The sequence below is a fragment of the Salvelinus namaycush genome, chromosome 32 (genome assembly GCF_016432855.1).
Source record: "Salvelinus namaycush isolate Seneca chromosome 32, SaNama_1.0, whole genome shotgun sequence".
Classification (NCBI taxonomy): domain Eukaryota; kingdom Metazoa; phylum Chordata; class Actinopteri; order Salmoniformes; family Salmonidae; genus Salvelinus; species Salvelinus namaycush.
This window is the reverse complement of record NC_052338.1, coordinates 15,754,754-15,782,090: the sequence shown is the minus strand read 5'-3', so window position 1 is coordinate 15,782,090 and position 27,337 is coordinate 15,754,754. Positions and strand designations below refer to the sequence as shown.

The following is a 27,337-nucleotide window of genomic DNA, read 5'->3' as shown; positions in this document are numbered from 1 at the left end:
GGTTGACCAACACACATTAGGCCTATAGCAGTCGTCACCAACCGGTCATCGCGATCCAGACCGCAAATTAAGTGCACCTGTAGGTCTACCGCTGGCCAATCAGATGGCTCAGATCACCGTGTCTGCAAAGTTTCCTCGTGTCATAGACAGTAAAAAGAAGCCTCCAACGCAAAGCAAAGTTGATAATGTGAGATTTCAACACCTTTTAAACCATGTCTAGAGAGACGCAATGAATACAGCAAAGAGCTGCTGTTTTTATGAGTACATTTAAGTAGTTATTCAGCATTGTCAACACTTTGTTCCACATAGTTATAAGCCATAAAATGCCAGTTTCGATAAGCTTATTATTTGTGGCTTTTTTAATATGGAGGAGTATTTAACTTTCTCTGGTCATTGGAGTAACAACATGAATTGGTGCATTAGGCAGCAGTAATGCAGTGCGACTTAAGTTTCTCCATCAGCTGGAGGAATGTCCCCTTTTCTCAGCAGCGAGAGGAGGGACGGTGAGTCGGGTGAGAGGCAGCCTCATAGATCCTCCCGCCCATCAGATGCAGGCCTTCAGTCCAGTAAAAAAAATGTTTTTATTATGCTCACTCAGCTGTGCCTCACAAGTATTACAACAAATAATCTATACCAGTGTGATCATATCCCTAACATTTTGAAATATCATTTTATAAATGGTCTGAGAAGAACAACATTGGTAGGGCAATTTCAAGCATAGCCAATATGCAGTGATAATGTATTGGGCTTGCATTTTGACTCAAAGCGATCTTGACTCAAAGGTTGGTGACCACTGGCCTAGAGGAATAGACACACTGTCCACTAGCTAGGACAGATAAGGACAGATCTACTCAACCCTGTCCCTGACTGGCCTCCACCCTGGCTGGCCTAGTGGCCCAGCTCAGTATAAATATACCTCACTGATTTGATTAGATACCTGTCTCTTGAACTGTTCTCAACGGAGGTGTTTAAACGTGACTGATACCCTCCCTGCCAGAGCCGTATAGGGCACTAATGGGGCCTTTTATCTCAATGGTGGTGGTTTTGGCAGTAACTGGAATGTCAGTCAGAGGCAGTAATTAGATATACAGTTGAAGTCTCGAAGTTTACATAGGTTGGCGTCATTAACTTGTTTTTCAACCACTCCACAAATTTCTTGTTAAATTTGATCGATTATATACATTTTAAAATACCTAAAGCTGGATTAGGAAAGTTGTTTGGACCAAGATTACAGGTAATTTATTAGATAATGTGTAGTCATGTTGGGCGAGTTGGAACCGGTGTTTTTCTGAATCAAACGCACCAAATAAATTGACATTTTTGGGATATAACGATGAAATTAATCGAACAAAAGGACCATTTTGTGATGTTTATGGGACATATTGGAGTGCCAACAGAAGATCTTCAAAGGTAAGGCATGAATTATATCGTTATTTCTGAGTTTTGTGTCGCGCCTGGCGGGTTGAAATATGATTGTCATGTGTTTGTTTGATGGGGTGCTGTCCTCAGATAATCGCATGGTTTGCTTTCGCCGTAAAGCCTTTTTGAAATCTGACATGGTGGCTGGATTAACAAGAAGTTAAGTTGTATTTTGGTGTATTGCACTTGTGATTGTATGAAAGTCAAATATTTCAAATTTATTTTGGATTTCGCACTCTGAAATTTCACCGGATGTTGTCGAAACGTTCCGCTAGCGGAACCTCTAGCCGTAAAAGGTTAACCTGTCTAGGACATGAGTTCCGCTAGCGGAACCCCTCGACAACATTCTGCTGAAAAGACAGCGCGGGAAATTCAAAAATATTTTTCCGAAATATGTAACTTTCACACATTAACAAGTCCAATACAGCAAATGAAAGATTAACATCTTGTTAATCTACCCATTGTGTCCGATTTCAAAAATGCTTTACAGCGAAAGCACAACATATGATTGTCAAAACACACAGCTATTTTTCCAGCCAAAGACAGGAGTCACAAAAAGCAGAAATAGAGAAAATGAATCACTAACCTTTTGATCTTCATCAGATGACACTCATAGGACTTTGTTACACAATACATATGTTTTGTTCGATAAAGTTAATATTTATATCCAAAAACCTCAGTTTACATTGGCGCCATGTTCAGAAATGCCTCCAAAATATCTGGAGAAATTGCAGAGCTACGCCAAATAACATAAATACTCATCATAAACTTTGATGAAAGATACATGTTTTACATAGAATTAAAGATACCCTTGTTCTTAATGCAACCGCTGTGTCAGATTTAAAAAAAACTTTTCGGAAAAAGCAAACCATGCAATAATCTGAGATGGCGCTCAGAAAGAAAAGAAAAAAAATTCCGCCATGTTGGAGTCAACAGAAATCAGAAATTACGTTATAAATATTCCCTTTGATGATCTTCATCAGAATGCACTCCCAGGAATCCTAGTTCCACAATAAATTGTTGTTTTGTTCGATAATGTCCATTATTTATGTCCAAGTAGCTACTTTTGTTAGCGCGTTTAGTACACATATCCAAACGCTCGTGCAGGTCCAGGCGAACGTCGGAAGAAAACTTAAAAAAGGTATATTACAGGTCGAAGAAACATGTCAAACTAAGTATAGAATCAATCTTCAGGATGTTGTTATCATAAATATTCAAAAACGTTCCAACCGGAGAGTTCCTTTGTGTGTAGAGAAGCAATGGAACGCAGGTCGCTATCATGTGAAATGCGCATGACCAGGACCTGGCTCTCTGCCAGACCACTGACTCAAACAGCTCCCATCCGGCTCCACATCACAGTAGAAGCTGCATTCAAGGTTCTACAGACTGTTGACATCTAGTGGAAGCCGTAGGAAGTGCAAACATATCCATATCCTGTGCATTCAATAGGCGATGAGTTGAAAATCGACCAACCTCAAATATCCCACTTCCTGTTTGGATTTTTCTCAGGTTTTTGCCTGCCATATGAGTTCTGTTATACTCCGACATCATTCAAACAGTTTTAGAAACTTCAGAGTGTTTTCTATCCAATAGTAATAATAATATGCATATATTAGCATCTGGGACAGAGTAGGAGGCAGTTCACTCTGGGCACGCTATTCATCCAAAAGTGAAAATGCTGCCCCCTATCCCAAAAAAGTTAAACAAAAATAGAACTGTTTGGTCATAATGACCATTGTTATGTTTGGAGGAAAAAGGGGGAGGCTTGCAAGCTGAAGAACACCATCCCATTTGTGAAGCACGGGGGTGGCAGCATCATGTTGTGGGGGTGCTTTGCTTCAGAAGGGACTGGTGCACTTCACAAAACAGATGGCATCATGAGGAGCGAAAATTATGTGGATATATTGAAGCAACATCTCAAGACATCAGTCAGGAAGTTAAAGCTTGGTAGCAAATGGGTCTTCCAAATGGCAATGACCCCAAGCATACTTCCAAATTTGTGGCAAATGGCTTAAGGACAGCAAAGTCAAAGTATTGGAGTGGCCATCACAAAGCCCTGACCTCAATCCTCTAGAAAATATGTGGGCAGAACTGAAAAAGTGTGTGCGAGCAAGGAGGGCTACAAACCTGACTCAGTTACACCAGCTCTGTCAGGAGGACTGGGTCAAAATTCACCCAACTTATTGTGGGAAGCTTGTGAAAGGCTACCCGAAACATTTGACCCAAGTTAAACAATTTAAAGGCAATGCTACCAAATACTAATTGAGTGCATGTAAACTTTTGACCCACTGGGATTGTGATGGGGGGAAAAAAAAGCTGAAAAATCATTGTCTCTACTATTATTGACATTTGACATTCTTAAAATAAAGTGGTGATCCTAACTGACCTAAAACAGGGAATTTTTACTAGGATTAAATGTCAGGAATTGTGAAACCTGAGTTTAAATGTATTTGGCTAAGGTGTATGTAAACTTCCAACTCCAACTGTAAGCAATAAGAAGACCATATTGCCCTTGACTCCTGTGTGTGACTTGATAATTCATCAGTATTGTGGAATTTGTATTGTGTTGAGTCATGCAGTAGCCTATTTTTATTCAGCTCAACTGTTTTTTCATAGATGTGATGAGGAGAAAAAAAATCTACCTATTCATTATCACAGAATCTGTTTCCCTTGATAATTGTCAGTAAGGCCGGTATGGTTTCCTATAGAGACCAGCTGACAGCCAGGGATGGTTCCCAGGGTAGTGGGCCTGATTAGGACCTTTTATCAAAATGATCACCTATAGCCTCGCATTCCTAACATTCCTGCCTGTCATTTCCCCTTGAAAGAGTTCTTTTGTGTCGTTACCTGGTTCCACCTCTAGAGAGAGCTACAGCGGTGTGTGCTGTAGCTCAACAGAGGCAAAGGTTTTGGAATGGAGTAGTGTCAGATTTGAGAAGACGCGCACACACACATTCAATCTTTATTTTAAGTTAAGGTAAATCACTGTAGACATTCACAAACTGACGACTTCATTCAGAATAGTTGACTACTTTTATGGGTTACACACGTAAAAATAGCTACTGTTTGAAACATTGACATAGGTTTGAACTTGTGTGAAGTAAGTTATCGAGCCAAGAATTGTTCCACCTGTAATTAAACGGTTTAGGCACGTGTCATATGTTCCGTGTCAACTCATTGACTTCATCGTAGTTGTCTCTGCCGTTGAGGTGCTTTACAGTGTTAACAAACAAGCTGCACATTCCCACAGACAACTAGTCTGTCAATCATTCATTGATTTATGGTGTACCTGTGTAGCTCAGTTAGTAGAGCATGTCACTTGTAGGTTCGATTCCCGGCACCACCCAGAAGTCAAAAAATATATATAAAACAATATGCTCGCATGCCTCTAAGTCACTTTGGATAAAAGTGTCTGCCAAATGGTTTATTATCATAATTATTACTACTACACTGTGGCCAGTTTGTTAGGTACACCCATCTAGTATTGGGTCAGACCCCCCTTTGCATCCAGAACAGCCTGAATTCTTTGGGGCATGGAAACGTTGCTCAATTGGTTTCAAGGGACCTAACGTGTGCCAGGAAAACATTCCCCACACTATAATGCCACCAGCCTGTACCGTTGACACTAGGCAGGATGGGGCCGTGGACTCATGCTGCTTACGCAAAATCCTGACTCTGCCATCAGCATGACGCAACAGGAACCGGGATTCGTCCTCTGCTGCATTAGCCTATCTGTGACAAGGACCAATGAGTTGTGTGTTCAGAGATGCTGTTCTGGCTCGCCTGTTTGGTTGCACGATTCCTTTCATTTCTCTTTCGACCTCTCCTCAAGAAGCTGTATGAGCCCACAGGACTGGATGTTTTTTGTTTGTCGCACCATTCTCAGTAACCCTAGACACTCATGCTTGAAAGCACAGGAGTGCGGTCCGTTTCTGAGATACCGGAACCGGCACACTTGTCTCCGACGATCAGACCTAGGGCTGTTACGGTGACCGTATTACAGCCACAACGGCGGTCACGAGTCACGACCGCAGTCAAACTCCACGTGACCGTTTTGTCACGATAACTAGGCTTGTCCAAGCTCTGATGCTGCTGATGGTCATTAGTAGTCTACCAAACTTGCAAACTGCCTGGTACTGAGCACTCTCTTGTCCCTCTCATCACTCTGACATCAATGCAAATGTAACGTTCAATCAAACAGTAACTGAATGCCTCGTTACCTGTCTGCTTGCGTCATATAGCATGCCACGGCCACGTCTGTTAGCGCAAACCATTTTATTCACACAGTTCAACTCAGGCTATGTGAGTTTGATTGTCTTTTATTGTAGGCTAGTCTTTTAATGGTTGAGTAAATGCACTTCTGTGACTGCGTAGGTTAATTAGGCTACTAATTCACTTAGTCTTAGGCAATTATAGCTAGGCTAGGGGAAGAAGCAACTGTTGATTCCTTCATGCTCCCAATCATAGTATGAGATGGACTTTCTGCACATTGCTATTGGTATTACTTAGAGAAAACATCTATCATCCAGCAGGGGTTACTGTGTTTCATAGCAGTTTATCACATTTTTAGGTGGGCTAATCTGTTTTATGTATTGCCACAGGCTGAGTGAGTGTAGGCATTTATTCATCTCTGCAAGATTTTTTCCCCAGGAGTGATTCAAAATTAACGATAGTTTGTTAGGCTATAGGCCTAGCTATTCACAAATTGGCCTCGCAGTCAACCAGGCAACGCTGACTGGTCTGGCAATTGTCAAATCTGCTCTTGACGAGATTGTCAGTAAATGGAATGTGTTTGCGGACTTGAAGGGGTTGCACATCCCGCTCTGACATACCTTCTTCTTACCTCCATCCCTCTAACTAACCTTATCCCCTTAGCTATTTCTCCTCTCCCCCTATCACTCTAAACAGACTGATTACATGTAACCACATCACTCACTGCTAATACAGTTCAGTACAACAGGACTGAAGGAAGATTGCTGTTCTCCATGCTCAACAGGGATTTCTGACTGACTGACACATTAAGCATTCACTGAAATCTCCTGCTCCTTTGTCAGTTCACTTCCCCCAATAGTCCCACTGTGAAAGAATGGCCCATTTTAGAAAGCAGAAACACCTATTGAGGAAATATGTGCTTCGGTGTAGAATTTAGCGTGCCCTGAGATATTGTGGTGGTGTTGATTTAGCATTGTGTTGAGGTTGGGGCATCTTAGGTGAGCTCCTATGCTAGTGTCTTCTCTCCTCCTCAACAGTTCTCTCCTCAAACTGTCCATCCAAACTAATCTATCCATAAAATAAGAAAAGTGTTTCAATTAAGCTGTCAGCAACAGCTCTAACATTCAGCTGGCCTTCTGTACAAACAACACATGCACATTATCGGCTATATGGTTGACTTTGAGTGTGCAATACGACACCTGAGTGACATCACATCCTCTCTGCCTGGTGCGGAGCTCCACCTAGACTCGTCTCACCTTCCACCACTTCTCATGTTACAGAGAGGGAGAGACCTCCCCTCCAGTTACCAACCACTTTTCCTCAGGAGAACTGGGATCAAATACTATTTGAATTCTCTCAAATACTGTTTTGCCTCCTGTGAACTTTGCCATGAGGAATGACAGGCTTCGGAGTCTGCCGGTATGCCACTGCCTTATAACTGGTGTACCTTATTTATGAAGTCAGCGGCACAGACCAGGGGAGGAGGGACTTTGCAAATTGAGTGAGTGAGAGTGTGTGTGAGAGAGCGAGACCAAAACACACAGTGAAATAGACGGAGGAAGAAAGAGAACAAGGTGAGCCAAGGGAGTAGGAGAGTCTTGGGTTACAGGAGCGTTAAGGCGGTTGGGTTTGTTGGCGAGGATCATAGCAGGGGATCTATTTGTCCTCTGTCTGTATCCCTCCCGACCGTGGACCCCAGGAGAGTTAGGGGCCGGTGGGCCAGAGGGGACAAGGGCGTGGGGTAGCATGGGACAGAGTGCCAGCGACGCAGAGACAGTGCCCCGGCAACACCAACCGCAACCTGCTCAACACAACACTGGTGAGTCCAAGGACAGAACAGGAACCTGTACAGAACCTGAGGACATGAGCTTTTGTATTTGTTTTTGGAGGAGGAGGAGGAGTTTGAAGTAGCCGACTCAGGAAAGCGCTATTTGTTTGTTTTAGCGTGGAAGAACCTGCTTTTGTATTGCTGTCTATGGACGAGGAGTTTGTTTGTTGAATGTTTTGTAGAGAACTGTTTGTTAGCATGGAACAGAAAGGGTAGGTGGATATGGAAGAAATGTGTTGCAGGGGTTTTTGTGTTGGAAAGCGAGATAGAGAGATAGGAGGCGGAGATGGGCAGGCACAGACAGGTGAGGGAATGTATGCTGATGGAATGTGGTGATTGTGTAATACACCAACCTCACCGACCCACACTGCTGTCTAAACTCCTCTTTTTCCCTCACTCTCTCCCTCCCCCCTGTTTTTACAACGGAACATGGGATTCTTTATTAAAAACAGGGAGTGCAAGGCACCAGGCTGTATCACAACCGGCCGTGATTGGCAGTCCCATAGGGCGGTGCACAATTGGCCCACTTCGGCAGGGTTTGGCCGGTGTAGGCCGTCATTGTAAATAAGAATTTGTTCTTAACTGACTTGCCTAGTTAAATAAAAAAAAATCTGCCGTTGTCTGTGTCTCAGGATTCCATCTCTTATTATGGTGCTGTACCGTTTGCCTAGCCTAAAGCCCCCATCGTTCCTCTCTCTAATATACAGAGACAAACACAGAAACCTGTTTTTGCCTCTGTGACTTTGTCTGTCAGAGGGCGGAACACATAACTGTTGAATTTGGACAACTTGACTGCTCCATAGTAAACTGTGCAGGGAGGGGTCTCTTGATGGTGTGGTGGCTCAGTGTAGTTTATTAGGCTTGGATTGTGAGTTCTAGTCAGTGAGAAGAACACATTACAGTTGGATTTAGGCCTAATTGTCTCTGTACTATGCTGAGTTTAGGTGGGGGTGGTGGCTCATCTGAGATTGTCTTAGACAGGTTGGAATAAAGCAGCATGCTAATTTCTGTGGACAAAGTCATCTCTATATTATCCTGCTTCTTCTTGTGCTCAAGTTTATTGGGCTTGTATTGTGAGTTTCTAATCCGTCTCTAACGTAGGTTTATTTGCTTAGTAAAAATGTGAACCACATGACACGGTCTGGTCAGTCAGTGTTTGCTGTGTAATGTTGTGGACTTTTAATAGGTTAGCATTGTTTTGTTGTGCACTGTACTTTCAACTCTTTAATAACTAAACAAATTGTGTGCCTTGGTTTAGCTATTTTTTTTCTGAACAACTGGGTTTTATATTGGAGCCCGTTGGGGAATGTTAATGTAGTGTAGGCCTAGTATTAGTTGGAATTGCGTACTTTACACTGATTGACTTGGTAATGTAGTTATTACATACAATAAACTTGTAACACATGGTGACAAATACAGTGCAGCACATGCAGTACATTCGGAAAGTATTCAGACCCCTTCCCTTTTTCCACATTTTGTTATGTTGCAGCCTTATTCTAAAATGTATAAAATAAAAAACGAATCAATCTACACACAGTACCCCACAATGACAAAGCGAAAACAGGTTTTTAGAAATTTGTGCAAATGTATTACAAATTTTAAAAAACAGATACATTTACATAAGTATTCAGACCCTTTGCTATGAGACTCGAAATTGAGCTCAGGTGCATCTTGTTTCCATTGATCATCCTTGATGTTTCTACAACTTGATTGGCATCAACCTGTGGTAAATTCAATTGATTGGACATGATTTGAACAGGTACATGCCTGTCTATATAAGGTCCCACAGTTGACAGTTCATGTCAGAGCAAAAACCAAGAAATGAGGTCGAAGGAATTGTCCGTAGAGCTCCGAGACAGGATTGTGTCAAGGCACAGATCTGGGGAAGGGTACCAAAAAAATGTATGCAACATTGAAGGTCCCTCAAGAACACGGTGGCCTCCATCATTCTTAAATGTAAGAAGTTTGGAACCACCAAGGCTCTTCCTAGAGCTGGCCGCCCAGTCAAACTGAGCAATCGGGGGAGAAGGGCCTTGGTCAGGGAGGTGAACAAGAACCCAATGGTCACTCTGACAGAGCTCCAGAGTTCCTCTGTGGAGATGGGAGAACCTTCCAGAAGGACAACCATCTCTGCAGCACTCCACCAATCAGGCCTTTTTGGTAGAGTGGTCAGACGGAAGCCACTCCTCAGTAAAAGGCACATGACAGCCCGCTTGGAGTTTGCCAAAAGACACCTAAACAAGTTTCTTTGGTCTGATGAAACCAAGATTGAACACTTTGGCCTGAATATCAAGCGTCACAACTGGAGGAAACCTGGCACCATCCCTACGGTAAAGCATGGTGGTGGCAGAATCATGCTGTGGGGATGTTTTTCAGCGGCAGGGACTGGGAGACTAGTCAGGGTCGAAGGAAAGATGCACAGAGCAAAGTACAGAGAGATCCTTGATGAAAACCTGCTCCAGAGCGCGCAGGACCTCAGACTGGGGTGAAGGTTCACCTTCCAACAGGACAACAACCCTAAGCACACAGCCAAGACAACAACAGGAGTGGCTTCGGAACAAGTCTCAATGTCCTAGTGGCCCAGCCAGAGCCCGGACTTGAACCCGTTCGACCATCTCTGGAGAGACCTGTAAATAGCTGTGCAGTGACACTGCCCATCCAACCTGACAGAGCTTGAGAGGATCTGCAGAGAAGAATGGGAGAAACTCCCCAAATACAGGTGTGTCAAGCTTTGTAATGTCATACCCAAGGAGTGTCGAGGCTGTAATCGCTGCCAAAGGTGCTTCAACAAAGTACTTCGTTAAGGGGTCTGAATTTTTATGTAAATGTAATATTTTGTTTTATTCTTAAAAGCTGTTTTTGCATTGTCATTATGGGGTATTGTGTGTAGATTGAGGGGGGGGGGAAATGAAATACATTTTAGAATAAGGCTGTAACGTAACAAACTGAAAAAAGTGAAGGAGTCTGAATTCTTTCAAGATGCACTGTAAGTGTAATTGTATTTCTTTAGTACAGTACTCTCCTGTGCATGCTTCCACTGCATGCATGTATGGTATACCACCACCGTGCTATGCTCATAGTAATAGAATGTCATTCGAACTTCATGGCTACACTACTCAATGCAGTTGTCGGAGACTTTGTTGACTCAGTGCGTGTCATGTCATTGTTATGGGTCATTTACCTTATGGACCATTGAGAATGACTGCTGGTTGAGTAAGAGCAAACCAAGGCTTCTCTAGCAGCTCTCTCTGCTTGTCATGTTCACCACGAAACAATGGGTACATTCACCTTGACAATATTGTCACAGATTTCTGTTCAAACAAGACCTGTGTGTACTATTGGTGTGTTGTAAAATATGTAGCCTGCATGCCAGTAAGACAGTGCTCAGCCTGTAGATGGATGTCAATCTGTTTATCTTTGATGGCATGTCAGTCCCTGGGGAGCAGTGGTTACCGTCAGTCAGTCCAGGGTTGTTTGACTCTGCCGTCACCTTTTATTCCCCAACTCTGATACCTGCCTTCTCTTCTCACGTTGTCGCATTCTATTGTAACACAAGGTCGCCTCGCCCCACACAGACAGAGCCCCTTCCAGCACCAATTAGTGTCTGTCTGTCCAGGATACAGTAAGTGTCAGGAACAGCTGTGAGGCTAATGTGTTTGACAGAGGGAAGCTTCAACGCCCACCACCGCTCCCTGTCCCCCGCATCACTGCAGTGCCATACAGTTCAGGTTAGGACCTCTCCGCGGTCAACTGGGGATCACACGAGACCCATATAGGAACTAAACGGACAAACAGACTATCTCAAAGAGATACATGCATCTGACAACATGGTTGTGAATTTAAATGGTCTTAAAAAGGAACACTCATTTGAATGAGATTAATCATTCACAGCAATGTAAACTAAGGCTTAGACTTAATCCGAAATGAGTTAATGTACTATACAATGTAGCTAAGCTAACAGTTATGGTAACTTGGCATAGTGATTGCTGGTGTTTTGAAGTTCAGTTAGTATTGATAGTTCTGGTGACCATGATAATGTATGATTCCTCAGTTGTTCCTGTATGGAACTGTCTGTACCCAAATGAAATGTAATATCCTGAGCTTTGCTGCTGCTACATTTAGCTTAGACTAACCTTGAGAAGAACTACAGTATTGCTGGGAACTGCATCTCTGAGTGTTCACTGTTTCCAGACCAGCACAATTACCATGTGGCCTGGATGTGGAAGTACAGTATTTACAGTATATATTATGCATACTAGATGCATGTTTTCAGATGAATATTGGCATTAGGTCTGACATAATCTGCAGGCTAGATGCTACAGACAGAACAACAACTGACCTCAAAGTTCTGGTGGGATTCTCTAATTGTTTTGTTTTTGCTGGCACTGACTGGCTTGTCTCGCTCACTCTCAAACTGTTTTCTGTGGAACTGGCGCCTGCCTGCCTGCCTGCCACGGATATCAACACTCTAATTTTCCCCTTATGAATCCTGGCCCCGTCTCCTACGACTTGCCATGTCTTGTCTCCAACCCCTCTCTTTTTGCTGTTTTGCTCTCTCGCTTTCTTTCTCTTTCCTCTCTCTCCCTCTCTCTACTAGTCTTTTAAAACATGTATCTATTTGTTTAACAAACACCCTTGCCCTCAGTGAATTTCACTGGTAACCTGTTTTTAGCATTAGTTTACCTATTCATACTATTTAGGGGCATAATATACCTGTCTCTGTCTGTCTCTGTAAAATTATCAATCAAGTGAATTCGATCTGTTGCTCTCCGCTTACCTTTCATCTCTCTTTCTCATGCCAGGGTGTTTTCTGGTAAGAGTCAGAATACAGGGGGATGGGGGAGAGATGGAAGGAGTGGGATGGATGAATGAATGAATGAAATTGAGGATGCAAATTGCCACTGTCCTAAAGTGTGACCCATAGACTGGATTGTTGTGACCTCATCAATATAAGGCCGATGACTGTAACATATGTCTGGTGTTTTTATATAGATCTCATGCTATTCAAAGCTTCCTGGTTTGTTCCTTAGGGAGTGACTCAGTAAGTCAACCATCAACATGCTGTGTATCCTAAGCACCGTCCTCTTGTGCAGCAAGTGTGTGTATGTGTGGTTGACTCATCACCTAAGAATGTGTGGATATTTCACGCCCATAATGAGTCTTCCTTGCTCTATTGCATGGTTTACAGCAGCATGTGATGTCATCAGCTGGAGACCAGTTATGAGTCATGGTTTCTGGGAGACTAACCTTATCCTCTCCAATGTGTTGCTTGTTTGTTTATTCTGCTCTCTGTCTGCAGTTTCTGTAGTAATTATGTTTGTACTCTTGACAGGAAGTGTGTTGGGCTTATGTTTGTATTGAAACCATCCCACTCTGTCTTTCCATTCTGGTGGGGAGAAGTCTCAGTTCAATGTTAGGAACTCGGCAGCCAATAAGAGTGGAATTCAGAGCAGCCTTCAGCTTTAAGCCTGGCTCAGTCTGTATTGTGGTCTAGTATAACACACTGTACAGTCGTTGCAAAACGTTTTGAGAATTACATAAATATTAATTTTCACAAAGTCTGCTGCCTCAGTTTGTATGATGGCAATTTGCATATACTCCAGAATGTTATGAAGAGTGATCAGATGAATTGCAATTAATTGCAACGTCCCTCTTTACCATGCAAATGAACTGAATCCCCAAAAAAACATTTCCACTGCATTTCAGTCCTGCCACAAAAGGACCAGCTGACATCATGTCAGTGATTCTCTCGTTAACACAGGTGTGTGGGTGTTGACGAGGACAAGGCTGGAGATCACTCTGTCATGCTGATTGAGTTCGAATAACAGACAAAGCTTCAAAAGGGGGGTGGTGCTTGGAATCATTGTTATGTCAACCATGGTTACCTGCAAGGAAACACGTACCGTCATCATTGCTTTGCACAAAAAGAGCTTCACAGGCAAGGATATTGCTGCCAGTAAGAGTGCACCTAAATCAACCATTTATCGGATCATCAAGAACTTCAAAGAGAGCTGTTCAATTGTTGTGAAGAAGGCTTCAGGGCGCCCAAGAAAGTCCAGCAAGCGCCAGGACCGTCTCCTAAAGTTGATTCGGCTGCGGGATCGGGGCACCACCAGTACAGAGCTTGCTCAGGAATGGCAGCTGGCAGGTGTGAGTGCATCTGCACGCACAGTGAGGCGAAGACTTTTGGAGGATGACCTGGTGTCAAGAAGGGCAGCAAAGAAGCCACTTCTCTCCAGGAAAAACATCAGGGACAGACTGATATTCTACAATAGGTACAGGGATTGGACTGCTGAGGACTGGGGTAAAGTCATTTTCTCTGATGAATCCCCTTTCCGATTGGTTGGGGCATCCGGAAAAAAGCTTGTTCGGAGAAGACGAGGTGAGTGCTACCATCCGTTCTGTGTCATGCCAACAGTAAAGCATCCTGAGACCATGTGTGGGGTTGCTTCTCAGCCAAGGGAGTGGACTCACTCACAATTTTGCCAAAGAACACAGCCATGAATAAAGAATGGTACCAACACATCCTCTGAGAGCAACTTCTCCCAACCATCCAGGAACAGTTTGGTGACGAACAATGCCTTTTCCAGCATGATGGAGCACCTTGCCATAAGGAAAAAGTGATAACTAAGTGGCTCGGGGAACAAAACATTGATATTTTGGGTCCATGGCCAGGAAACTCACCAGACCTTAATCCCATTGAACTTGTGGTCAATCTTCAAGAGGCAGGTGGACAAACAAAACCCCACAAATTCTGACAAACTCCAAGCATTGATGATGCAAGAATGGGCTGCAATCAGTCAGGATGTGGCTCAGAAGTTAATTGACAGCATGCCAGGGCGGATTGCAGAGGTCTTGAAAAAGAAGGGTCAACACTGCAAATATTGACTCTTTGCATCAACTTCATGTAATTGTCAATAAAAGCCTTTGACACTTATGAAATGCTTGTAATTATACTTCAGTATTCCATAGTAACATCTGACAAAAATATCTAAAAACACTGAAGCAGAAATCTTTGTCGAAATTAATATTTGTATCATTCTCAAAACTTTTGGCCACGGCTGTACTTTAACATGACAATGGAATGTAGCACCAACCAGCTCAGGCCTAGTTCATAGTGTAACGTTACTGTTGAAGACATACTGTAGAGTTAGTTAGGGCCCAGTCTATAGAGGAAAATCGATCCCTTTTTACGAATAGGGCAGCAGTAGGTCTATTATAATTTTCTATCCCCCTTGCCTTCATCTTATGTCTTGTAATAAGCATCATGCCACTCCCCTCCCTCTCTCCCTCCCTCTCTAGATGATGAGGTGGACTTGCAGCATAGTACGACAGGGAGCGAGGGGGGGAACTCATCAGGTGAAACCCCTCCCTCCAAACGCAAGGGCAAGTTCTCCAGCTTCGGCAATATGTTCAAGCCCTGGAAGTGGAGGAAGAAGAAGAGCAGTGAGACGTTTCTGGAAACCTCAATAGGTACCTACCCTTTTTTAAATAGTAACCTTGATGTATGGATTGTACAACTGTAAGGACCTGTTATTTTAAGTCAGCTCAAGTCTTCATGGTCTCAGACAATGTTACTCATCAAGCCACTTCAGTTACGGGAAAATTAAACATTTGTTTACTTTCAGTGTTGGAGAGGAAGATCTCGGTAAGGAGACCTCGTCAGGAGCTAATCGACAGGGGAGTGCTGAAAGAACTTCCAGAGAATGGTATGCAGACCAATGCCCGTATCCACAAAGCCTCTCCGAGTAGGAGTGCTGATCTAGGACCGGTTTAGCCGTTTAGATCATAATGAATATGATTATATGGAAATATCCTAGATCTGCACTCCGACTCTGAGATGCTTTGTGCATACGGGCCCTGATAGGCGAAGGACCTACAGAGATACTGGTAGCCTATATTTTATCAACGAGTAACAAAACTATAGTAGGGTAACAATTTTAGAGAATATTGATGTCGAGAATATTTCTGTGTGACAGAGAGCAACGATGTGAACCACTCCAAAGTTCCGGGGGTGAAGAATGGCCAGCCAGTATCCATGGACGTTGACCGGGTCTCAGAGTCAGGGGTCAGGGGGTCGCGGGGGGAGCCAGGCCCAGGGCTCAACCCCACTTGGCTGCCCCAGGGAGTGGACCCCCGGCGGGGCACTGTCCCTTCAGATGACCCCCGGAGCAGGAGCAGGGTGCCCTCCGATGCCTCTCGCTCCAACCGAGCCCCACTGGACGTAGACTCGCACGCCAGGCTATCGGCCATAGATCTGGAGAGACGGAGCAGACTGCCCTCTGACGTGTCGGGGGAAAGGAGGAAAGGAGGGTCACTACCGAGAGGACCTGCTCCTGAGGATGGGAAGCACCGGAGAGAGGGGAAAGAGGACAAGCGAGAGGAGAGGAGAGATGGGAAAGAGGAGAGGAAAGGAGAGAGGAGAGATGGGAAAGAGGAGAGGAGAGCGGATGGGAAAGGGGAGAGGAGAGATCCTTGTGATGAGAGAGAAAGAAAGGAACAGAGGGAGGAGAGAGACCGGGAGGGAGGCGAACGGAGGGATGATAAAGACAACAAGGAAAAGAGAGACAGGAGAGATGACAGGGAGAGGAGAGAAGATAGGGAAAGGAGGGACAGAGATAATCGAGAGGAGGACAAGGAGAAGAGAGATGGGAAGGGAGAAAAAGATGACCGGAGAGAGGGAAAAGAGAAAAGAGACGAGAAGAGAGATGATCGAGAGAGGAGGGATGACTGGGAAATAAAAGATGACAAGAGAATCGATTGTGAAAGGAGAGATGCTCGTGATCGCAGGGACGATGGTGAGGAGAAGGATAGGAGAAGGAGTCCTAGGGCTGGGAAACCAGAGACTATCTTGAGACCTGTAGAAGGGAGTCGTCCGGTGGTCAGACCCCACTCTGAGATGGAGCTGAGGCCCAGTCTCCAGAAGACCTCCTCAGAGGACCTCCGTACCAGGGTCCGCCCTGCCTCCGAGACTTACTGTGGAAGCACCTTGCCCAGGTACATACCATCTGAGGAGACCAAACGAGGGGAAACCCGCGGAAGAGCAGGTAAGAAACTGCCTGGGATGTATAAGTAAATCCTCTCACTTGTACGTCTGAAGGTTACTCTTCAGTTGTTGAAGTTCAACAATTATTAGTGGAAAAAAGCATTTTAAAGCAGTTTATTGGGCACTTTGCAAGGCAATGTCTGCTAGTTGAGTGTCTAGAAGATTCTTTCCATTCTACTGTGTTGTATATACGGTAACTCGTAAATCTCCTTGTTCTCACCCCTGTGAAAGGTGTGAGGACTTGACCAGTATCCGTCTTTAGTTAGTTAATCTGTTAAAAAGCTGCTTATTGTCTAACGTTGAGTTGCAGCTTATCTCAGCTCTGTGTTCTATGTGCCCAGCACTGTACAGTAACAGTGTGTGTTTTTGAGGCTGCACTTTGAGCCCCAAGGACCAGGTGGAATAGAAACACTTATTATCCTTCTGACTTCCTGTCTGTCTCCGTGTTTTGTCTCTGTCGGTCTCCGTGTTTTGTCTCTGTCGATCTCCATGTTCTGTCTGTAGAGTCCACTGGTGTCCGCTTCGCTCCTGGCCCCACCCCAGACTCTGACTCCGCCTTTAACTCGTCCTCCTCCCGGAGAGCTCAGCCTCCTACCAAACAGGCCATGCTCCCTCCCAAGGGCCAACCCACCACCACCTCCTCCACGGAGCCTGGCCGGACCTCCACCCCACCTTCCTCCTCCTCCTCCTCTACTTCCTCCACCTCCTCTGCTATAGCGGTGGCCAAGCCACCCAGGACTGTTTCCCTGGTCATCAGTGATGACCCTCCTCCTCCTCCCAGCCCCGTCCCCCCTGCACGGTTTAGCCATGTACCCCCATCCTTCACCCCGGGAGAGTCAGCCACCCCTCCCCCTGTACCCCCCCATGCCAAGCAGCCACCTGTACCCCCACCCAAACTCACCAACCGCAACAGCAACCCCGCTCTGCTTGGTGAGTTTACCCTGCCTCTGCTCCCTGTTTGTACTGCTGTTTCACAACATAATGTACTGGTTATCATTGTTTTACGTAGGTTTATGGATGAGGTAAGTCCTGTACCCCTCAAGTAAAGTGTTACAATTACATTTGACCTTTTTGAACCCAAATCAATGACTGTTTCTAAGTGTCCTTTGCTGTTTCAACAGAATATGTCCTCCTGCAGTATAGTGGTTGGTCTCGATGTGTACTGAAACACAGGGTGTTCTATGCAGTACCTAGGCCTTTTCTCAATTGGATTTACTCAACTCTTGCATCCTCTCTCACATCCTTTTGAAAAAAAGTCAAAGGTAATCGAGGAGAGGGAATGTGGAAGAAAATGCGTTTGTATGAAATGACTGATCTCCACTCACATCAGGCTAATTACTTTTACAAGGGTGGATCCCAAAATAAATGTATAAAGTGATATGTTTTTATGTTAGTTGTGCAAGACATTTTTATAGATAAAACGATAAGTAGCATATCGTTTTTAAACGTTTGCATCATTTTCTCCTTCGAGAAAACAATGGTATATGGCAGATTTCGAAACTCTTCCGTAAAGGACTTGAGTAGAATATACTTGTGCTTCCTCGCCAAAACAAGGCTATTGAGGAGGGCAGGACCATCTTCCATTTGCCTACTAACGAATTGACACGTTCCTCGACCACTCATCGATATTCCGGTCACAGAGGAGAGAGGGCGGAGGACAGACTTATGTCCAAACAAGAAAAGGCCCTAGTCTGCAGTTTGTGTACAGTGAGACAGTCTCCAAAGAGAGGGGCAGGCAAGGGCTTTTCTTTACCGGGTTTATTCAAGCTCCGCTCTCACATACACACACGCTGTGCTGGTGCTCCTCCAACATGCCTGGAGCAACTCCAGAGAATCCAGGGCTCTGATTGGCTGCCTCAGTTTTCCACATCCTATGCCCCAGCTGCCCTAGGTCTGGAGCCCATTCCAACAGTCTGTATAGTAACAGTTGTTGTGACTAGGGCTGTTGTGGTGACCGGTAATTAGTAGCCTACCAAACTTGCTAACGGCCTGGTACTCAGCACTCTATTATCCCTCTAATCACTCTGACATCAATGAAAATCTAATCAAACACTTCATGAGATGCCATGAGCTCATGTTGCGCAACATTTCTATAGGCTATGAAATTGTGCGAGAAACGGTGATGGCCTCTATTAAAAAGAGGAGGATCCCATTAGATTTCTATAGGCTAGGCCTAGTGTATTTATTTCTCAACTTGCCTAATATTAAGCAAATATTAAGCACATTGCTTATCTTTACAACAGGTGTATAGCCTACCTGGTTGGCATTAAAATGAACTACAGGAAAAGCATCCTCCATTCACTATTTAAGTGTAGAGATTACATGTATTTTTTCACCTGCCCCTGTTTCAAAACAGATGCATGATAATGGTCCAATCTAAATCAAAACGGATTTCACACGTATATGTAAAGTTAATACTAAATCATGAATAGTCTGATGGATGACAAAATTAGCCTGTCACTTGTGAGTTAGATATTATCACTTGTGTATGATGCCCAGCTTAAGGCAAGAAACAATGCCTTTTTTATTATTTTAACTTTTTCGAATCCTAGTCCACACCGCATGTAGCCTAGCCCATAGGCCAATATGTTTTGATAAGGTTTGCGTCACAGCTAAAGTGACCAAATGGCTTCTTAAAATGAAGCACATGAACCCGCTTTACAACCGGTGTAGAGCCTAACTGGCATACATAAGCAGCGTGTGAGTTTCAAGTTTGGGGTAGATCATTTTCACCATAAAAATGCACCTTTATAATAAAAGCATTGCATGTATAATTGCATTTGTGGTCACTTTTGATAAAGGTGTTTTCCCGCTAATGGAACATTGACGCTTATAGCCTACCGTGTGTGCATTGTTGCACTTATAGTGTGAAGCAGGCAGCACTCAGGGAGAAGGGCTGCAAAAGGCATGGATTCTTTTTAGGGTGCATTATTTCCACACAGAGGATTCTGCCGGGAAATTCAAAGCATTATCAGGTGCTTCTCAAATTGTGAACGAGAAACTGACGAAGTGTGAACGAGAAACTGACGAAGTGTGAACAGCCTGCACAAAAAACAAAGCAGAGCTCATGCCTTTCAAGTTACTTTTTTTCAAATCTTCATTAGTCGCATCATGCAATGTACAATGTATTAAAAATAAAAAAATCTAGCCCAATGTTTGTAGAACAACTAAAGTTACATTATTAACTCTAAATTAACCATATAGGAGTACCTATTTCGTTGTTAACCGCTCAGCATATGTCCGCACTCCCTCAAATCATTTGGAGAAAATACCCATTATTTTTATTCAGCTTTGTTCAATTGTATTCTTCTTACTATAAAATAATGCCATGGAATTCTAAGCAAATCTTGTCTGCTAAATGAACTAGTGTAGCCCACAGCCATTTGGCATAGCCAGATCAGTACAACTCAGTATGCTATTCTGTTCTTATGAAATGGACTACATTTTCTTCATATCATGTTTCTTCAGACCTGTCTAAAATAAATAATGGATTTATTGTGAAGCTGTAGGCTATATTACATGGTTTTATTAGACTTTTGAAAATGTAAATGTTCCAAAGGTCCGCATCAGTGGCTTGTAGGCTGTGTGGAAGCCAGGAGATGCTAAATGTGTTTTTTAATTAATGGTCAATTACCATGAGACCGACAGTTTATTTTCTTGACAATCACCCGGTGACGGAATTTCGTGACCGCCACAGCCCTAGTTGTGACACAATTAGAAAAGTCCTATGCCATTCTGAAGGCATAGTCCTCATAGATACGTTACTCCATTTTACAATAGCATCTGGTTGACAGTTGTGTACAGCAGAAATTATAGTTAGTATTCATTATGTGGATCTCCTCCCTGATAGGCTTTCTGAGTCTGTATTCTGATTGGCTGCTACACTGACACACAGTGCATGTCTCCTGGCTAATCCCAAGAGTGGCGTTTTTCGATGGTTATGTAACCCTGTCATTGGTCGTAAACCATACAGGATCCACAGAATACAAACATCCATTCTGTCACTGCAAAAGAGAGCAGGTTTATGTATCACAGTATATACATACAATAGGCCAACGTCCTCACCAGTCTGTCAACAGACAATCATGCTGCCTGGCAGTTTTCTATATCCGAAGCCTATCTTTAGGTTAGATATTAGATATAATAAGATGTTAGATATTGAGGTAACAATCTGCCTAGCTGGGCAACAGTGGCCAGTTATTCAATGTCTCGCACCGTCAACCAGTCCGCTGAAGGCCTTGACCTCTGACCTCACTCATCTCTGGCAGCGTCCACATTGAACAGAGCCTCAAGGGTCCACGGTCCCCATCCTCCGCACTACTGGACAAGTTGGAGAAGGCAGGGGGAGCTGGGCCTCTACCTCTCCCTGTCCACCTACTACCTCTGCTACCGACGGGCTGAACAAGCCTGTTCAGATACCCTGTCCTGAGGGGTACAAGCCTGCCATGCCACGCTGTGACGCTGTCCATCCATGGGCTTAGCACTGAATAACCGTAACCGCTCCACAGCACGTGTTATGACACCACCAAGTCTGATGGGTTAGTCTGACAGGAACTGATGACATTGGAACAACTGTTCCCCGTTCTGCCCATAGCAAGTGATGTGATGCACCACCAGCATAGATCGATCGTCCCCCACTTTATTCATTGCATGTCAGATTGAGTTGTGGCTGAACTGACTGAACTAACTTGACTTGGTTGGAATGAAAACAATGCATGGAAGTTAGGCTAACTGCCAGGCAGTGTGCCCCAGCTTGTTGGTTGTGTCGTCTTTGACTTTAAAGAGAGGTCAAGAGAGACTGCTGAGGTGTGTGAAATGACTTAAAAATAATGGATTAAGACTAATAAAATGCTTTTCAGGTTGTTTTCAAATTCAGGCTTTAATACTGCACGGAATGATTTCCATCTGAACCATAGGATAAGATATGGGCCATGCTGCTAATATCCAGACCTGACATCATCATGCTTTTTCAAATATATCCCATCCATCCACAGGGTAAAAATGCATTGTGCCTTCATGAAACTAAACAACTCATCATAATCCTTTAACCAGTTTCCTTAAGTGTGAATGTGATGCTTTGATGCCCTCTTTCCCTCTGACCTTCTCTCTCAGTTATGTCCTTGTAAATGACCAGTATTCATTCTGTTGTGTGTTTTTTGTTCCATAGCGGAGCTCTCTCAGGCTGGCAGTGGTGTCATCGTGTTTCCTGCCCCCACCAGGCGCTCTCCACCCACTCCGCCCAAGAGGATGACCCCCGTCACCAAGCACCTCTCCGACGACCTGTCCCCTGAGGCAGAGGCCTCCTTCCCCTCTAGTTCTGCCCCTGTTCCAGTCCCCATACCTACTGTCTCTGTACCCCCCAGCACTGACCAAGATGACAATCAGGACACCCTTAAGGCAGTAGGCTTCCAACTACCCACCTCTGACCCTGCACCACAACCTCTGTCCCATATACCCATGTCCACTCCTAGCTCCCACCCCCACCTACCTCTCCCCAACCCTGTCTCCGTCCCTCTCCCTATCCATCAGAAGGATCCTCCCAGCCCCACCACAGAGCCACCCAGCCACCCCCCAGCCTCAGTCCCAGCCATCCCTCTGCACATCCTGATCCAGCGGGCCCTGTGCTCCCCCAGCCCGGCCCAGGCTAACTCAGACGGATCCCAGAGAGCCCACTCCATGCTGTTTGAGTCCCCTCCAGAGTTCCTCACTGAGGCTGGAGGCCGACGCTCTCTACCCGTCACCATAGAACTGCTCAGACTGTGAGTGCTGAACTTATCTATTAACCACAATATCAACTGGAACAATATTGACGTTGAGCTAAAAATGTGGCTCCAATCATTACAACAGAAAAATTATAGACATACTTCAAACACACGATCACACTCTATTCAACAGAGTCAGACGCAATTATTGACATTTGTCCCTCTTTCTTTCGATCCCTCCAGACCTGAGGATGATGACTTCAACATGGAGGAGGAGTTGGAGAAGCTTCACCCCAGGCGGATGCTGCCCTCCCAGCCCCCCAGGCAGCCTGAGCTGGAGTCCAGGAACAGAAGGGGTCTGATAGGGGAACCCAGGGTCAGTGTGATTCCAGAGGGCCGGGGGCCCGGAGACAGCAGTGAGGAGGATGAAGATGAGGAGACGGACTCTGACGGACCCATCCTCTACAGAGATGACGATGAAGACGAGGACGAAGATCCACCAAGTAAGTAGATCTGAAGTTGGTTGATGATATCACATGGGTCTGGTGTTGAATGTAGTAAGTAGATCTGAAGTTGGTTGATGATATCACATGGGTCTGGTGTTGAATGTAGTAAGTAGATTGATGATATCACATGGGTCTGGTGTTGAATGTAGTAAGTAGATCTGAAGTTGGTTGATGATATCACATGGGTCTGGTGTTGAATGTAGTAAGTAGATTGATGATATCACATGGGTCTGGTGTTGAATGTAGTAAGTAGATCTGAAGTTGGTTGATGATATCACATGGGTCTGGTGTTGATTTCAATCTCAGAAGAAGTACAATAGTATTAGGAAGACACTTTCATTATTAGTGAACATCAATAAGGGAAATTCAATTTGAGCCTGTATCTTTTGATTTTCTTCCTTCATTGTATGCATTTTACTACTTGCAGGTAAAGCTAAACCAAATGAGTAGTCTAATGTGATGTAGCGCGAAAGTATAGCCCCAAGTTGAACTGTCTGTTTTTGTCTGCACCACCCAGGTGCCTTGGCGAGCCGTGTGACGAGGAAGGACACCCTGGCCCTGAAGCTGGAGAGACAGCAGGAGAGAGAGGAGCAGGAGGGAGGAGAAGGACAGGACGGAGTCGGCTGGCAGAGCAGAGAGCAGTGGGAGGCACTCAGGAACAAGATCGGTACTACGCTCAACAGGTAACTACATCTAGAGACTGGTGTGTGTTGTGGGGGTGTGTTCCCCTATCCTGAACAGGCGTGTGTTGTGTGTTTCTCTAATCAGGAGGTTGAGTCAGAGACCCACAGCAGAGGAGTTGGAGCAGAGAAACATCCTTCCAGGTAACTCTCGCGCTCTCATATTTTTGGTCTGCATTTTTATGTCAGGTTTTATTATCATGTTTCCAGTCAATATCAACTTCATGCTTCATTCATTTCCCCTCAGTTGCTTTAATGTCCGTTACGTCTAGATAGACAAGCATCTCTCTGGTTTTACTAGTAACCAAAACTGTATCTAATACAGTGTGAGATGTCAATGTGTTGTAGACATCTGCCATACATCAGTCTACCCTCTAGTGGTCTGTAAAAGTACTTCCATACAAGAAAAGATATGGCTTGCTTCACGGTGTAATTTAACCATTGCACTTGTTTGTTCTTGAGTTTAGCATTGGGACCAAAACGGTAGTGCCAACACTTTAAGAATTTGAGATTATATTTTCGAAAACATATTTCCGCTGAGGTATCCAAAATGGAACGTTTTCACAAATCTTATGGTTGTCCTCAGACTACTCTGAAAGCACTACTTAAAAGCTTTGTCCTTAGACAGCTTTGTAAAAGGACTACACAATGTGCAGAGTGCGTATTAGACAAAGGACTTCCTTGTCCCCGACAGGGGAAATTTAAAACAACTCCTGTTACTCCTGTGCTGTGTAGATGCCAGGAGAAGCTCAGGGACCTGAGTGCTGGTCTAGTATCAGGTCCCCCCTGACCATATAATCATATTCATTATGATCTGAAAGGAAAAACGGATTCTAGATCAGCACTCCTATTCTGAGACGCTTAGTGAATATGGGCCCTGGTCCAGTCTACCTGCTCGCGCTCTCTCTCTCTCTCTGTGTCTAACTGACTGCAGTGTTTCTGTTCTGCCTCTGATGGAATGTCTTGTCTTATTGTAGCCAGGAACGAAGCTGATATCAGGGCAGAGAGGAGCGAGATCAAACGCAGACTAACCAGAAAGGTTAGCCTGACACACACACTGCAGAATGAAAACACACAAAGATACAGTACATTATCCTGCATATATACACACACTCCGGTGACAAAACAATCATACACATATATACAAATAAAACACTCAAATGTAACTAATCACCATAAAGTGTTAACTTAGCATTTTAGTTCCAGACAGTCAGTGTGTTTTCTTTCTACCCCCCCCCCCCCCCCCCCCCGGGCAGCTGTCCCAGAGGCCCACCATAGCAGAGCTTCAGGCCAGGAAGATCCTGCGTTTCCATGAGTATGTAGAGTGTACCACAACTCAAGATTACGACCGACGTGCAGACAAACCCTGGACCAAGCTCACTCCCTCTGATAAGGTGAGACTCAGTTAAGGGGCATTTTCATAAATGTTCAACTTCATATTAATCATCTCCAGCACCATCTCAACATCTTGTGAAAATGGCGCGTTTCTATGTTTTGTGAAAAAAAGATGGAGGAAGATGGATGTTTCCAATGACATCATCAGTGTGCATCATGTGATTTTGACCAACGATGAGTATGCATTGACTACTAATTGTCTACTAATTGGTAGATGTCATCTTTTTTACTACAAAACATAAACATAGCTATTTTCATATGTTGAGGTGGTGCTGGAGATGATGAATATAAGGTTGTAAAAGACTGGTAAAAAATGGTAAGAGTGCTCAACTGTAATATACAGTCATAGTAATAACAGCCTGTCACACACTTTTAAACCTTTGTACCTTTATTTATACCAGGAAGTCTTCTGAGGTTTAAACCTCTTCATACTGAGAGATCTTTTATCATTTCAGCAGGGTTTTGAATTCCAGACACATACTGTGTCAAACAAAAATCCCAAGAATGCAATATAATCGCTTCTTAATGGCTGTGCTGAGTTGTCCCCAGGATATTACCTGGTCCAGTGAAGCTAGGAGAAGAGGTTGAAACAGAACTTTCTGCTATTCAGAGGTTTAAAATCCGTCACCATTTCTTAGATGAAAACTGAGGTCTTAAAACATTCGCTGTTTTATTTTTTTTTAAGTTGCAGAACTTTTATTGGCAAGTTAAAATATTGAGAAGTTCATATTTATGATTGGATGGAAGTTCTGAGGTGCCAGGATTTGGATATGAGGCAGGATTTGGATACGTGTGCCATCGCAAATAAACTCAGCAAAAAAAGAAACGTCCTCTTACTGTCAACTGCGTTTATTTTCAGCAAACTTAACGTGTAAATATTTGTATGAACAAAAGATTCAACAACTGAGACAAACTGACCAAGTTCCACAGACATGTGACTAATAGTAATGGAATAATGTGTCCCTCAACAACGGGGGCTCAAAAGTAAGTCAGTATCTGGTGTGGCCACCAGCTGCATTAAGTACTGCAGTGCATCTCCTCCTCATGGACTGAACCAGATTTGCCAGTTCTTGCTGTGAGATTTCTGGGGGGAAATGGCCCTAGCCCTCACCCTCCGATCCAACAGGTCCCAGACGTGATCTGGGCTCTTCGCTGGCCATGGCAGAACACTGACATTCCTGTCTTGCAGGAAATCATGCACAGAACGAGCAGTATGGCTGGTGGCATTGTCATGCTGGAGGGTCATGTCAGGATGAGCCTGCAGGAAGGGTACCACATGATGGAGGAGGATGTCTTCCCTGTAATGCACAGCGTTGAGATTGCCTGCAATGACGACAAGCTCAGTCCGATGATGCTGTGACACACCGCCCCAGACCATGACGGACCCTCCACCTCCAAATCGATCCCGGTCCAGAGTACAGGCCTCGGTGTAACGCTCATTCCTTCGACGATGAAACCGAATCCGACCATCACCCCCGATGAGACAAAACCGCGACTCGTCGTTGAAGAGCTCTTTTTGCCAGTCCTGTCTGGTCCAGTGACGGTGGGTTTGTGCCCATAGGTGACGTTGTTGTCGGTGATGTCTGGTGAGGACCTTCCTTACAACAGGCCTACAAGCCCCCAGTCCAGCCTCTCAGCCTATTGCGGACAGTCTGAGCACTGATGGAGGGATTGTGCATTCCTGGTGTAACTCGGGCAGTTGTTGTTGCCATCCTGTACCTGTCCCGCAGGTGTGATGTTCGGATGTACCGATCCTGTGCAGGTGTTACACGTGGTCTGCCACTGCGAGGACGATCAGCTGTCTGTCCTGTCTCCCTGTAGCGCTGTCTTAGGTATCTCACGGTACGGACATTGCAATTTATTGCCCTGGCCACGTCTGCAGTCCTCATGCCTCCTTGCAGCATGCCTAAGGCACGTTCATGCAGATGAGCAGGGACCCTGGGCATCTTTCTTTTGGTGTTTTTCAGGGTCAGTAGAAAGGCCTTTTTAGTGTCCTAAGTTTTCATAACTGTGACCTTAATTGCCTACCGTCTGTAAGCTGTTAGTGTCTTAACGACCGTTCCACAGGTGCATGTTCATTAATTGTTTATGGTTCATTGAACAAGCATGGGAAACAGTGTTTAAACCCTTTACAATGCAGATCTGTGAGGTTATTTGATTTTTTTTTGAATGATCTTTGAAAGACAGGGTCCTGAAAGAGACATTTTATTTTTTTACGGAGTTTATGTCTGACTCAGCTGGAGAGAAGAGCAGACACTGGCTTGCTTGTCAATTGATTCTCATTGAATAAAGCCTGAAGTCTAGGCACTAATCGCTTGATCTATTTGTCTGTACTGTACAGGATTACAAAGTAGAACTGCTCTAGGTTGTTGCTGCCAGTACAGTGACTCCGGTGTTATGTGATGCATCTTCCCTCTCTATTATTTTCTATCTAGGCTGCCATCCGCAAGGAACTTAATGAGTTCAAGAGCTCTGAGATGGAGGTTCATGAAGAGAGCAGGATCTATACCAGGTTAGTGTCCTATACAACACCAATGTCTATAAATTAT

At 44.4% G+C, this 27,337-nt stretch overlaps 1 protein-coding gene across 4 annotated transcripts in view; it reads left to right on the top strand.

The window, feature by feature from the left end:
- LOC120027135 (phosphatase and actin regulator 4A-like) overlaps positions 1-27,337 on the top strand; it is a 43,529-nt gene that overhangs the window by 14,380 nt on the left and 1,812 nt on the right. For 3 of the 4 annotated variants that reach the window (XM_038971989.1, XM_038971988.1, XM_038971987.1), the window contains 11 exons: positions 14,762-14,932; positions 15,088-15,168; positions 15,439-16,506; positions 17,010-17,435; positions 21,673-22,264; positions 22,451-22,710; positions 23,231-23,396; positions 23,482-23,537; positions 24,371-24,432; positions 24,650-24,787; positions 27,224-27,300. In XM_038971989.1, the coding sequence (XP_038827917.1) occupies positions 14,869-14,932; positions 15,088-15,168; positions 15,439-16,506; positions 17,010-17,435; positions 21,673-22,264; positions 22,451-22,710; positions 23,231-23,396; positions 23,482-23,537; positions 24,371-24,432; positions 24,650-24,787; positions 27,224-27,300 (2,990 nt within the window). In that variant the 5' untranslated portion in view covers positions 14,762-14,868. Of the gene's footprint in view, positions 1-6,953; positions 7,451-14,761; positions 14,933-15,087; positions 15,169-15,438; positions 16,507-17,009; positions 17,436-21,672; positions 22,265-22,450; positions 22,711-23,230; positions 23,397-23,481; positions 23,538-24,370; positions 24,433-24,649; positions 24,788-27,223; positions 27,301-27,337 lie in introns of those variants that run through there. The other variant, XM_038971986.1, reaches the window with a different exon arrangement.